The sequence below is a fragment of the Camelina sativa genome, chromosome 12 (assembly GCF_000633955.1).
Source record: "Camelina sativa cultivar DH55 chromosome 12, Cs, whole genome shotgun sequence".
Classification (NCBI taxonomy): domain Eukaryota; kingdom Viridiplantae; phylum Streptophyta; class Magnoliopsida; order Brassicales; family Brassicaceae; genus Camelina; species Camelina sativa.
The window spans coordinates 17,862,371-17,876,605 of record NC_025696.1 but is presented as its reverse complement, the minus strand read 5'-3'; the positions used below and the strand labels follow the sequence as shown (position 1 = coordinate 17,876,605).

General features: G+C 38.2%; 1 protein-coding gene and 1 long non-coding RNA gene across 3 annotated transcripts; both read left to right on the top strand.

The window, feature by feature from the left end:
* LOC104733622 lies at positions 4,890 to 8,425 on the top strand. Its single transcript, XM_010453191.1, has 4 exons — positions 4,890 to 5,384; positions 5,486 to 5,701; positions 5,969 to 6,272; positions 6,345 to 8,425. Exons 1-4 carry the CDS (start codon positions 4,890 to 4,892, stop codon positions 8,423 to 8,425), a joined length of 3,096 nt encoding a protein of 1,031 aa, XP_010451493.1.
* LOC104732070 lies at positions 10,186 to 11,498 on the top strand. 2 transcript variants are annotated; one of them, XR_758718.2, is made up of 3 exons: positions 10,192 to 10,746; positions 10,985 to 11,156; positions 11,231 to 11,498. It is a non-coding gene; the product is annotated as an uncharacterized LOC104732070 (long non-coding RNA). The 2 variants fall into 2 exon arrangements; XR_758717.2 differs by having other exon boundaries at positions 10,186 to 11,156.

Here is a 14,235-nt window from a genome sequence, read left to right as displayed (position 1 = left end):
GATTTTGATGAGGATATCTACATGACCTCACCTCCAGGATACACACCAAAGGAGGGGGAAACTTTACCTCCCAATGCAGTTTATAAATTGCAGAAGTCTTTTTATGGTTTAAAAAAGGCTTCGAGACAGTGGTTTCTTAATTTCAGTTCCACACTAATGTCTTTGGGGTTCAAAAAGTCTCATGTTGATCATACTCTGTTTATAAGAAATATAAATGGTAAGTATGTTGTATTTTTGGTCTATGTGGATGACATTCTTATTGCTAGTAATGATGATAATGAGGTCTTCACATTGAAAGAAGATTTAAAGAAAGCTTTTAAGCTCAGAGATCTGGGTCATAACAATATTTTCTTGGTCTTGAAATTGCAAGATCAGTTTCAAGAATATCCTTATGTCAGCGGAAGTACGCTTTGGATATTTTGGATGAAACTTGCATGTTGGCTTGTAAACCTTCTAGTATTCATATGGACCTACTAACTGGTTCAAAGTGGAGATGAACCTATCATGGCTGAGGCGGAATCCTATCGGCGACTGGTTGGTAAACTGATGTATTTGACAATCACTCGTCATGACAGCACATATGCGGTTAATAGACTTTGTCAGTTTGCATCTGCTCCAAAGGATTCACATATGCATGCTGCATATAATGTTCTGCATTATATTAAAGATACTTTTGGAGATGGCCTCTTTTATTCTGCAGAATCAGACTTTGTTCTTCAAGGATTCACTGAAGCATCTTGGGCGTCATGCAAGGATCCTCGAAGATCTACATCTGGTTATTGTATGTTTTTGGGATCCTCATTGATCTCCTGGAAATCTAAGAAACAATAGATAGCATCACACTCTTCAGTTGAGTCTGAATATCTTGCTATGCAGTTTGTTGTGAGAGAGATTACTTGGCTTGTGAATCTGCTAGCAGAATTTCAAGCTCCTCAGATTAAGCTTGTTGCTTTTTACTGTGATTCCTCTGCAGCAATTCATATTACGAACAACTCAGTTTTCTACGAGAGAACGAAACATATCGAGTTAGAATGTCATATTGTTCGAGACAGGATTCAGAGTGGTTTGATCAAGACTTTTCATGTTACCACTGATCACCAATTGGCTGATATATTCACGAAAGCTCTCTATGCAGCTCACCATATGTCTCTTATTGACAAGATGGCTCTGAAGTCAGTTGTGACAACCCGTCCCGTGGACTCCACTAGCCCCCCGCTAGCTGCCCCAACAGACCGTCCGTGGACCCTGCTAGCCCCCCCTGCTAGCCGTCCCAACGGACCCCAAGCTGGCCCTGCAGGCATCGATCCTAACCCATCACTGCAGGGTTTGAGGAATGCCTGGCGCACCAATAACCTACTGGTGGATTTGGATGAATAGTTCCTTTCCACGGTGAGGGGTTAGGATCGATGTCCTACAGAGCCAGCTTCGAGCCTATGTGACAACCCGTCCTGTTGACCCCACTAGCCCACCGCTAGCTTGCCCCTATAGGCCCTAAGCTGGCCCTGCAGATCAATTGGTGGCAACTTGTCCTGCGGGAAGGTTGTTAAAGGGTGGGGATTAGGGTTCGAGGAATGCCTGGCGCACCAATAACCTACTGGTGGATTTGGATGAATATTCCCTGTCCACGGTGAGGGGTTAGGATCGATGCCCTGCAGGGCCAGCTTGGAGTCCGTTGGGATGGCTAGCGGTGCGCTAGCAGGGTCCACAGACGGTCCGTTGGGGCAGCTAGCGGTGAGGCTAGTGGGGTCCACGGGACGGGTTGTCACAATTATTCAAAAGGTACAATTGAAAAAACACAATTTTTGGTGGTATTTATTCGGATTGCTATTATATATAGATAGATTCTTCATTCCAAAAATCGGTTGTTAAATCAAGAATTGAAGGAATTTATTTACTTTTAAAAGAATGAATGTTATAGAATAATTTAGAAAGCTGTAAAAACCGTTGAGATTGAACTTTTATATTATTTTGTATCATGCCAAATAAATGAAAACATTTCAAAGAGACTGATATATATAGATTTCAAAAAATATGAATATTCGAATAAACAAAACTCTATAATGAACAGTTGTAACTTTACAAAAAAAACCGCTACAATGAACAATTGCAACTTTTCGTAAAACGTACAATTAAAACATTCTACAGATTTTTTTGGTAAATTATCCAAAAGATACGATTAAGAAAACACAATTTTTTGTGACATTGATTCGGATTGCTATTATATATAGATAGATTAGTTTCACACATGCTGGAAACAAAGTCCAGAGATGAACTTCTTAAGAGACTCATTAATGAAAAGAAACGAAACAATCTCTTAACTAATTTATGATTTATGGGATATACCCTAATGAAATGAAATATACTCTAAACAAATGTCCACTTACAACATTGATAAGCACAGCTGGAAAGAAAGTCCATTTATGCAATCATAGATTAACTAATGATTTTGCATATATTAAAAGAGAATATTGTCATTGAGAAGCCTTTGATCTTTGATGCCACAATCGAGTTTCATAGTGGAGAGGAGACGACAATATCTCTGAGGTATGAACGTCTATTTGGGTATTGCCGGCGTTGCCACAGTCTATGTCATGACATATCCCGCTGCCCACTATTTGGTGATAAGGGGAAACAGCGGCTGGAAGATAATTTTGAACCTCGGCCAGAGGACAAGCTCCAGAGCTATAAGGGTGCGATGGTGAATGGCGTGCCTAGTGGTAATGCTTCGGGGTTGGGAGGTGATAGTTTAGGGGTGCCTCATCAAGGTTCTACTAGTGGGAATGGTCGTGGTGCTGGTTCTCAGGCGGTTAATCATCGGGCGGCTCAGGGTTTCGGCGGTAAGTGGTGGAAGATTAAAGGGGTGCGCAGGCAGATGAGAGTTTCGTGAAAAAGAAAACACATTTGGTTCCTGTTCCTGTTCCTGTTTCAACTTCACAGGTCCCTATCTCGGGGAATGGTCAAGTCCAATCTGGTACAAGTGCTGTGAGCCACAGCTTCACTGCTGAGGAGCAGAAGATGCTGGATGATTTCTTGGGTCCAAGTTTGGAGGAGACTGTGGCTACAGGGGCTTCTTCTGTGGAGTCAATGACGGCTCTTGCACAAGATGCTGACAAGAGGGTATGTAAGAATCTGTTTCCTGCTGGTGACGCAAGTGTAACAGGTTCAGGTCCCATGGAACTGTTGCAGCAAGAGGTGCTTTTTTCAGATGATCTCAGTAACTTGTTGGGTCAAGAGTTTCCTACTAAGGAAGACCATACCTTGAGTTTTATGGATACTATCATGGAGGAGCAAGGTTTGGCGTCAGGGGAAATTTCCCAGGAGGACTCTCTCCTTACAGATGAGCAGGTTGCGGAGGAGAGCACTATTGAGGGGGATCTCTTTGATCAAGCGGTTAGGGTAACGGTTAGTGATGTTGTGGAAGGTGTCTCTGAGGATAAGTCACAGGGTGAGGAATTGGGGGGAACAATGCATCCTTCACGGGCCAGAGTGGTCAAGCAAAAGGGTGCTCTTCCAGGTGCTAGCACAAAGAAGCGGAACTTGTTTTCTCTAACCTCTCCGAGAAAGAAGGCTGTAGCAAAAGGTGTTGGACTGAATGGGAAACTCGGTGCTCACCAAGGAGGAAAGCCTCCAAACCCAGCGGTTGATTAATGTGTTTAGTCAGTATAGGGCGGCAAGGGGATGAGGATGCGGGCTACGTCATTGGGTTTTTTTCTCCGGAAGCAACCTTTGGTTTGGTCTTCTTTGTTTTATTTGTTTTCTTCTCTTTTGTTGTTAAGGAATAAGTTATCTACGGATGTTCTGTATGGTTGTAGTTGTTTTATGGTCTGGTTTTTCTTTGTGATTTTGGTTTGTTCTATTTTGGGTTTTACCCAATGTATCTTATTTCTGCAAGTAATAATACATCATTGCTCGCCCTTATCTTGGTTCTCCGTTTCTCTCTTTTTCTGGTTTCATCAATGGATTTTTGATGGTTTCGTTCAAATTTTGTTTCCGGTTGTCCAAAGGGGGCCGCTTTATGGGCTCATATTGGGCCGGCTGAGATTGTTTTTGTTTTTCAAGGGTCTTCTGTTTTTCTATTCTATTGGTAAGGCCTCTTGTTGCCGGGAGGTTTTAATATTTGTTTTGTCTTGTTACCAGGAGTTTTTTTTATTGATAGTAATTGTTGGTTTTTTGGACCACGGCTGTCCCATGTTCTCTAGGTGGCTTGCTGTCTTATTCTTTAAATATAATCTTATTCTGCTTTACTATCATATTTGTAGTCCTCTGGGTTTTTTGGGATGCATTGCAATAATGGGTTTTGTGCAAACGGGTGTTGAGTTTGTTATATTTTCATCTTCTCAAGGGTGGGAGGAGGTGAACTTGGGGTTTTTATATTCCCCTAAATTTATAATTTTTATTTTATGAATATTGTGAGTTGGAATTGTCAAGGCCTGGGTAATAAGGCCACAATTGGTAATCTTCGGGATCTATGGACCAAAGATCGGCCAGATTTTTTATTCTTCATGGAGACCAAACAACCTACTTCTTTTTTGGAAAAGTTTGTTGGTCATTTTGGATATAAGAATTTAAAAACAATTGATCCTATCGGTTGTAGTGGTGGTATGGCTCTATTTTATAATCAAGGTGATTTTCATGTCTCAATTTTGTTCGAATCAAACAGATTAATCGACATTGAAGCGGTTTTCAAAGGTTGGATAATAAATTTAACTTTCGTTTATGGTGATCCGGTCCCTAAGAATCGAGATTTGGTTTGGGAACGTCTCTTAAGAATTATTTCCACCCGGTCCACCCCTTGGTTTGTGGTTGGTGACTTTAACGAGCTAACAGGTAATCATGAAAAGCGTGGTGGGAAATTACGTCATCCTTCCTCGTTTCTTTCTTTTAATGGAATGATTCAGGACTGTGGTTTTTTGGAGTTTTCCTATCTTGGGGACTTTTTGTCTTGGAGGGGTTGGCGTGATAAAAAACCTATTCGATGTCGGTTGGATAGGGCGTTAGGGAATGAGGACTGGCATGATTTGTTCCCGGACACTGTGACGGAGTATTTACCAATGATAGCCTCTGATCACAAGCCTCTTGTGGTTAGTATTGGGGCTAAAAGGCCGCGGGGGAAAAGGAGTTTTATGTTTGACCGCTGCTGGATTGGTAAGGCGGGACTAATGGATGCGATAGCATCAGGGTGGGACGGGGACTTGGTCCAGGATTCAGCTATGTTTGTCCATAAAATTGGGAATTGTCGAAAGGCAATTTCTCAGTGGCGTAAATCACAAGTCCCATACGGTAGGGAAACCATTGAGGATTTAAAGCGACAGTTGGAGGTAGCTCTGGCGGATGATTCAATTCCTCCTTCCACAATTTCGGATCTACAGAATCGCTTACGTCAGGTGTATGGGGATGAAGAGATTTATTGGTATCAAAAAAGTCGGAGTAAATGGATGAGATTGGGGGATAAAAATTCTAAATATTTCATGCCTTAACAAAACAGCGACGGGCTCGTAATCGGATTACTGGTTTGTTTACTAAAGATGACACCTGGTCAACTAAGGATGTGGATATCTGTAATACGGCGGTATCATATTTTGAGGACTTGTTTACTTCGACAAACCCGGACAATTTTGAGGAGGTCCTAAGGGAGGTCAATACAGTGATTACAGTCGAGGATAATGAGCAGTTGACAAGACCCGCTACGGAGGCTGGTCAAGTCCGCTTTGTTTATGATGCATCCGGATAAAGCCCCTGGCCCAGACGGGATGACAGCTTTGTTTTTCCAAAAAGCATGGGGCATAGTTAAGACGACCTTGTGTCTTTGGTTAATGGTTTTTTGGTGGAGGGAGTTTTCGACAAGGACCTAAATCGAACCCATATTTGCCTTATTCCAAAGGTGGCCAAGCCTACTCGAATGGCAGAATTACGCCCGATTAGTTTGTGCAACGTTGGATATAAGATCATTTCTAAGATTTTATGTCAGCGGCTTAAGAGGGTTTTACCTGGTCTTATCTCTGAGACTCAATCGGCTTTCGTTCCAGGTCGGCTGATCTCAGATAATATTCTTATTGCTCAAGAGATGTTTCATGGCTTACGTACAAATCCGTCTTGTAAGGGGAAATTTATGGCCATCAAAACAGACATGAGTAAGGCTTACGATAGGGTTGAGTGGGATTTTGTGGCAGCTTTGTTACAGAAGATGGGTTTTGCAGAGTCATGGGTTTCATGGATAATGTTTTGTGTCACTTCGGTAGAATATAGGGTTCTTATTAATGGCCAGCCGAATGGTTTGATAGTTCCATAGAGGGGGTTGCGACAAGGTGATCCTCTGTCTCCTTATTTGTTTATTTTATGCACAGAGGCTTTTATTGCTAATATATGGAAAGCAGAGAGGGATAAGCTTATTACAGGGATAAAAGTGGCGAATAAATGCCCGCCTATTACGCATTTGTTGTTTGCTGATGATAGTCTTTTTTTTTGTAAGGCGGATGTAGGACAATGTCGGGTTATTTTAGATATTCTAAAACAGTACGAGTCTGTTTCGGGTCAACAAATAAATTTTTCAAAATCCTCGGTACAGTTTGGGCACAAGATTGATGACCATAAAAAAACTGAGCTTCAGGATGTTCTCGGGATCACAACTCTGGGTGGTATGGGGTCATATTTAGGTCTACCCGAAAGTTTGGGTGGGGCTAAAACTAAGGTATTCTCTTTTGTTCGTGAGCGGATTCAAAGTCAGACGAATGGTTGGACTGCAAATTTGCTTTCAAAAGGGGGAAGGGAAGTGATGATTAAATCTGTTGCTACTGCTGTTCTGACGTTTGTGATGTCTTGTTTTAGATTACCAAAAACAATTACATCCAAGCTTACCAGTGCAGTGGCAAATTTTTGGTGGAGTACTAATGGTCAGACAGGGGGCATGCATTGGCTGGCCTGGGAGAAAATATGTGTTAGCAAACAGTTGGGTGGTCTGGGTTTTAGGAATGTAGATGATTTTAATTCGGCATTACTGGCCAAGCAACTTTGGCGTCTGATAGACGTTCCACAGTCTTTGTTTGCCAGGGTTTTTAAGAGTAGGTATTATAGGAATACGCATCCGATGGATCCTATTAGGTCATACTCTCCCTCCTATGGATGGAGGAGTATCTGTTCTGCTCGCTCTCTGGTTAATAAAGGGCTTATTAAACGGGTTGGCTCAGGGGACACCATCTCTATATGGTCTGATCCTTGGCTACCAGCTCAATTCCCGAGACCAGCTTTAAGCAAGGGCCCGTTAAAGGACCCTTCTCTTCAAATGAATCAATTTATTGATCGACAAACTAATTCTTGGTGTGTGGATATGCTTAATGAGCATTTTGATCCACTTGATGTTGCATTGATAAGGGCTATACCTTTGGGTGGTAATCAAAAGGATAATTCTTTCGGTTGGCACTTCACGAAAACTGGGCTGTATACAGTCAAATCAGGCTACCACACTGCACGTCATGACGTGGTTCGGACTTTTGCGGCCACTGGTTATGGCCCGGAAATTACCCCTCTACTCGCTAGCGTATGGAGGGTTCGTTGTCCACCTAAGATCCAGCATTTTATGTGGCAGGTTCTATCTGGTTGTATTTTGGTTTCGGTAAATTTGGGACGACGGGGTATTGCTTGTGATTTACGGTGCGTACGATGTGGTGCGGATATGGAGACAATAAATCACGCTATCTTTGTGTGTCCTCCGGCCCGTCAGGTTTGGGCCCTAGCACATGTGCCGGTGGGTCCTAATTTCTTTCCGACAGAATCAGTATATGCAAATGTGGATCACTTTTTAGGGCAGCAGAATCCTGGGGCTCATGTTGCGGCTTTCCCTTGGCTTATGTGGTTTATTTGGAAAGCGAGGAATGCACGTGTTTTTGACAATATTGTTGAGCGGCCGGAGGATATTGTTAGGGTAGCAGAGGGAGAAGCTGCAGCGTGGCAGCAGGCTCAGCTAGAAGAAGATCAAGTGACCTATCCCATTATCCCAGGTGCTTCGGAGATACCAGTTAGGGTGGCTGCTGCTTCCCTTCCTTTGGTCTATTCGGGATACCGATGTTTTATAGATGGCTCTTGGAAAGCAGGGGATTTGTATGCAGGTGCTGGATGGTGTTGTACCTCGGTCCAGACAGCGTTGCCGTTTTTGGGAGCCAAGAATTTTCGGCGAAGTCTCTCTCCATTACATACAGAAGTTGAAGCGTTCGTTTGGGCGATGCGCTGCATGATCGGCCATGACTTCAGAGAGGTGGCTTTCTATACCGACTGCTCAGATTTGGTGAAGATGGTGTCTTCCCCTTCCGACTGGCCAGCGTTCTCGGCGTATCTTGACGACATCAAAACCGATAGGGAGGAATTCTCTACTTTCTCTTTATCTTTAATTCCTAGAAATGCTAATGTAAGGGCGGATTCTTTGGCATGCTAAGCGCGTACATCTCCGCACCAAGTATTGTTTGTAAACGATTTCTCTACCAATTGGCTCGTCTGAGCTAATCTCTTGTTGACAAAAAAAATAAAAATAAAAATAAAAATAAAAATAAAAGAGAAATGTTAATTGATCGAGTAATGGAAATCAAAACTAGTATTTGAATTTCTATGGTCTCATATTATTTTTTTCATTTCTCGAATCTGATAAGAGTATATATATATATATATATCCACATTACGTTATCTAGATATAACCATATTGATTTACAATAACGTATCTTACGCAAAAGAAACGAAAAATGGAAACATTCCATACAGGAAAATTTCCGTATAATTATAATACCAATTTGGGTTAAAAAAATATCAAAAGTCAAGCACATATATGTGCCATGCACGTGTCTTAACTGAGTCAATATACAGTAAAACCTCTATAAATTAATAAGGTCGAGACCATGAAATTTTATTAATTTATAAAAGTTTGAATTTATCGATAAATTAATAATTATTAATTTATCGATAAATTAATATTTTATTAATTATCATTCATATTTTTAAAGAATTTTCTTAATTTATAATCTTGTCTCTCGTAATTGATAAGTTTAGAGTTTAGGTAAAAATAATAGATGTTAGAAGTTTAGAGTTTAGAAGAATGCTACTAGTATCATTCATGATAACGATGAAGTCGAATAAGATATTGCGGTAATTTTAGAACCAATTACATAATGTATAAAGAAGCAATTATGGCATTTAGAATTTTTCACAATTTTTGGATGCGATTTGATAAGACGGCAATGAAAAATATTAGAGATGAACTCCAATAAAACTGCAAATTCAAGAATATGCATTTCACTAGATTTTCTTAGATATATATATATATATTAATATTATTTGATTATTAATATGAGACCATATTTTTACATAGCATTTTCAAAAAAATTATTATTTTATCAATTTATTGAAATGTGTTATTTTTTACATCGGCCTAACTCGGGACCGGAAAAATTTATTAATTTATAGCGAATATTAATTTAAAGAATATTAGTTTATAGAGGTTCTACTGTACGTTGTCCCAAAAAATTGGGCCAATATGCAACAGACCTATTTTTGCGTGAGTCTTCGCCTTGTCCATGGCATTTATGTAGCCGGCTGATATGATTTTGAAGTCACGAGTTGGGTTCTCTATGGTTCTTTTTGTAATCTTCGGGAGATAGACATCTTCGAGAATTTTTTTTTTTTTTTCCTCGTGTTTTATGTTGACAAATGTAAAGTAAGACAAAGATATTAATTTACACAACTGCATGGACATTTTCTGATGTAACCATATTCTAAAGAAATTAAAATAAAGGTCGAGGCAACGTTACATAAATCAAATTGGCCAGTTAACAGTGTCATTGAACACCATGTTGTAGACTAGATAACCTATTAATAATACGTACGTACGCTGAAAGTTTCTTCAACACTGCTTCTGTTGCAATATACGGACTAACTCATATATCATGGAAGCATTCAGAATTTAGCAAATACTTCAAATTTCAGAAAATATATACTATAGGAACAAGCCTTATTATATGGGGTCAATTTAAAAAAAAAAAAGGAAAAAAGAAAAAAATTAAACACAGATTTTTACTAGAGAAATTACCTAGAATATTACATAAAAGTAGGTTTATTACTAGACTAACACGTTGAGATTTCTGTCTTACTAGAATAACACATAAAAGTTTGCAAATTACTTCTATACCTGAGTTGTATGTTTTATTACAGATAATGCCATTTACATTTAAAATTGTCTTTGATTTTCAAGAAATAGGGAACACAAAAATCTTCAAGGATTGATTCCTGATTTTCTGATTCTCTTAAATTTGGATTGGCAAAAAACATGAGATTGATTCACTTTCTAATTTGATTCATCTTCTTTGACTAAAATCATGGCAAAAGAAAGAAAATTATCAGAGGTGGACTTATTCTGTGGGTTCACTGTTCACTTTCTCTTTCAAGAACAAAGTTGTAGATCTAGTTTTTATTTTCTTTCTAGGAATATTTTTTTTTCTTGGGCTGGGAAAATTTCAGGGAGATCTTCTTCGTCTCTTTACTTTCGTTTCTCTCTCCTACTTTTTTTTTTCTTCACTCGGCATCTTGCGAACTACGCAAGTTTTTGCTAGTTTACTACTACTATTTTGATTTTGTTACCTTTTTTTTTTCTTTTGACATTTTGATCGAAAGCTCTTTTTTTCCTTCTCCAGATTAACGCTCTCCTCCATTTTTTTTTTCATTTTTGTAACAAATTTATAATGTTGCTATATCGATGCAAACTATATTCTGGTAATTTCTCTTGATGTTCTTCGTCAAGTTCTGAGAAAAATTTCTCGGTTGTTTGTGGTTTTTGTTTCAGTGTGATTTTTTTATTTCTCTGTTCAATCGATGCCCCTTTACATTTTTAATAGCTTGTTGGGATCAAAATCTCAGTTGTTTGATTTTTTGCTTCGCATCCTTAAATCGATTATTGTCAAGATCTGTAATGGAATTTGAGATCTGTTGGTGTTTGGTATTAATTTTTCAGGTAAGGTGGGATTTGTTACGAAATAGGAAGATTATTTGTGCCTCTCTCGTTTCCAACAGATCAACCTTAAGGAATCAATAACAGTGAAATGCATATATGGGTTCCGCTTGAAGACGTTAATTCTGGAGAGATAGAGCTTTTGATCGAAGCTGTGGCTCCTGAGTACAGCGAAGTAAGTGTTTGACAAACATCACTCTGCCTGTCCTCCTTTTTTTCCTCATTGTTTGTTTACGCTTTTTTTTCCAGCTTTATCGCAGGCAGATTCTAGTAAAGGCTCAATTGAACTGGTTCTTGTTGAAGCGCGATTTTTTTAAAAACATTTTCCGGCTTTATCGCAGGCAGATGATTTTCAATCGATGCCCCTTTACATTTCAGTATGATTTTTTTATTTCTCTGTTCAATCGATGCCCCTTTACATTTCAGTATGACCTTCCACTATCACTACGAAAATGATGTATTCTTTTGACCGGATTAATGAATTAACTATTTTCAGTGAACATCTCAGCCTAGTGAATATGAATGTGAATCAGGAGACAGCAAATGTGTATTAAAACTCTGTTGAAATATACCTTTATCTTTTATATTTCTAGTGTGTCAAAACAAATCCAGAAAAACTATTTTAGAAAAAGGATAAAAGAAACCTTAATCAAATTTACAAAGATGAGAAAACGAAGAGAAAAAGATACCTCCAACTTCACATTTGCTTCAAAGGAAGACCTCAGAGAAGGATGAAGCATAACGGGCATCCTTTGCTGCATAAGTTGTCCGTCCTTCGATGCATAGGGCGTCCGGAGGCAATACTGATATCTTTGAGAAAGTTTTGACGTATAATGAATTTGTAAAATATAGATTCCACAAAAGTTAGTGAACTATAAGATGCATGATCAGCTACAATTTACGGAATAATGAACCCAAAAGAGTAAGAAGTTTATCTGTATAAGATGCATGATCAGCTATATCGTTCATTAAAACGGATTTATGGACACTAAGCAAAAGAACGTTATGTATGTAAACTAATCTCAAGAACGTTATGTACGTATGCGTTCATATGTACGTACATGTTTATATGTACGTACACGTTCGATTTTAGGTTTAATGAACCCGAAATTACCAGAATATCCTCGTCTTCTACCTATAACATACGACTGAAAACCCTAATTTTCCCTGCCTCACTTTATTTTTTCACGACGTATGTCTATTTTTTTGGTTTCATTTGTGAGGTTTTTACTCAACTATTATAGATTTTCATCTCAACATCTGATTTCTAAATTAAAAACCTATAAAAAGTGAGTTATATAGATTTTCGAACAGATATCTAGCTCTTCCATGGATGAACCCAGAGGAAAGATTAACGAAACAGAGTAGGAAAAAGACGTTTGCTCCGGCCGACAAACAGAATACGATTGATGAATCTGCTACAAACGTTATTACATGAACACCATAGATCGGAAGAACAGCAAACGTGTTTAGATCTACCTCCAATAAGTCTATCGCAACGCTAGACTGTCTTTGACAGCTCAAACAAATTCGTGTTATTCTGGTAAGACTTTACAGCTGTCAAAAATGCTTACTAAATCTACCACGGACAAGAAACCTACCATCACACTCCGAAAACTATTTCAAAAAAACAAACAAGTATACCAAAAATATCTGAAACGAGAGAAGGCTGTCGAATAAATCTGTCGCAACAGGCCATTAGTCTACCATAAATATCTTTTGGGTCATATTGACTGTTGAAGGTGTACATCAGATATTTTTGGTACACTTAGTTTTTGATACACATATACGTCCACCGATAAGTGTACCAACACTACAACTAAGTGTACCATCTACGTCGACGGCAAAGTGTACTAGCACTACAACTAAGTGTACCAAAAATATCTGACGTACACCTTTAATCAGTCCACGTGTATAAATCTACCATCAAAGGATCGGTAGACTTAGTCCCAACTTCCAATGTTTTTTTTTCTAATGGCATTAGCCGTAATTACGTTTTTTCCCAACACTAGTTTCAGGGGTAGTATAGGTACAATGTGTTAGTCTAGTAATTACAAACAATTGTATGTTACTTTTGTAATAAAGAAGCTTTTATGCAATATTCTAGTAACTCACCCTTTTTACTATGATAAAGTCATCATTATATATAGTTTTTTTTTCTTGCTTACAGATGATCTCTTAATTTAAGTCTTAAGATCATATATTTTCTGTTTGTTGAACAACAAAAAAAATTGTTATCTGTTTTGTGCAAAGTATTGAGAATAATCAGACGAGAAACATCTGATACTAAAAATCATGTGAACAACAAAAACTGGAACATATATTGACTGTCGTCAATGTGTACATTGATTTACCGTGGCGTATTATAATTAATACTTGATTTTCCATATAGATGATGGCAATTTATAATAGTATTTGAAAATTTATATATAAATCAAATTGTGTATATTTAGACTATTTCGCAAAATAAATAGTATGTCTTTTTGTTACCTATACAAAAACACGATACCTATACATACACGAAAGTGAGTCAACGTTAGAAAGGAAAAATGAGAGATCAACCTATACATACCTTTTCTATGTCAACCATACTTTCACATTGTAGTAACTAGTAAGATAACCTGATTAGAACCCACAACGGGGGGAGAAGAGCCAATGATAATATACTTTTTTTTGGTCGGAAAAAGGGGCTTAACCCCCCTATTTTATTAATAAAAGAAAATAAAAATTGAATTAAATGTGGACGCGCAATCCCGATAGCATCCTCTAACACAATAGAGTTAACCACATCAACTCTAGACTCAAATAAATGAAAACCTAAAGGTAATGTGAATGTATAGTTAGCTAAACCGTCCACAAGATAATTCGCCTCTCTATATATATGAGAAACACAGACTATCCAATCACGCGACAAGAAGCCATAACACATACATAATAGAAAGGACAGGGGATGTGAATCATTAATTCCTGTTGTTAAAGATAAAAAATATTGCTTCCGGCTGGAACCTAGTAACAAGCATTATTAAATTATGCTTCCAACAAGGCTGGAACCTAGTAACAAGCACTATTAAATTAACTACTCAACCACTAGGACACTGAAGCAATTGGTTTTATCTTTATTTATACGATTAAAACCACTGTCAAATGATTTCCACGTTTTTGTATATTTAATCATAAAATCTTAAGTCCAGCCGTCCAAGTATGAAATTCAAATATTTTAAAAATTCATGTATGTTTAATCATAGTCAATAGTT

Bases quoted from the DNA above. Each gene is read 5' to 3' on its own strand.
- LOC104733622 (XM_010453191.1), top strand. From the start codon at position 4,890: ATGATTCAGGACTGTGGTTTTTTGGAGTTTTCCTATCTTGGGGACTTT. The intron at 5,385-5,485 runs GTGTATGGGGAT...TTAACAAAACAG, and splicing joins TACAGAATCGCTTACGTCAG to CGACGGGCTCGTAATCGGAT. The intron at 5,702-5,968 runs GTCCGCTTTGTT...ATTTTATGTCAG, and splicing joins CCGCTACGGAGGCTGGTCAA to CGGCTTAAGAGGGTTTTACC.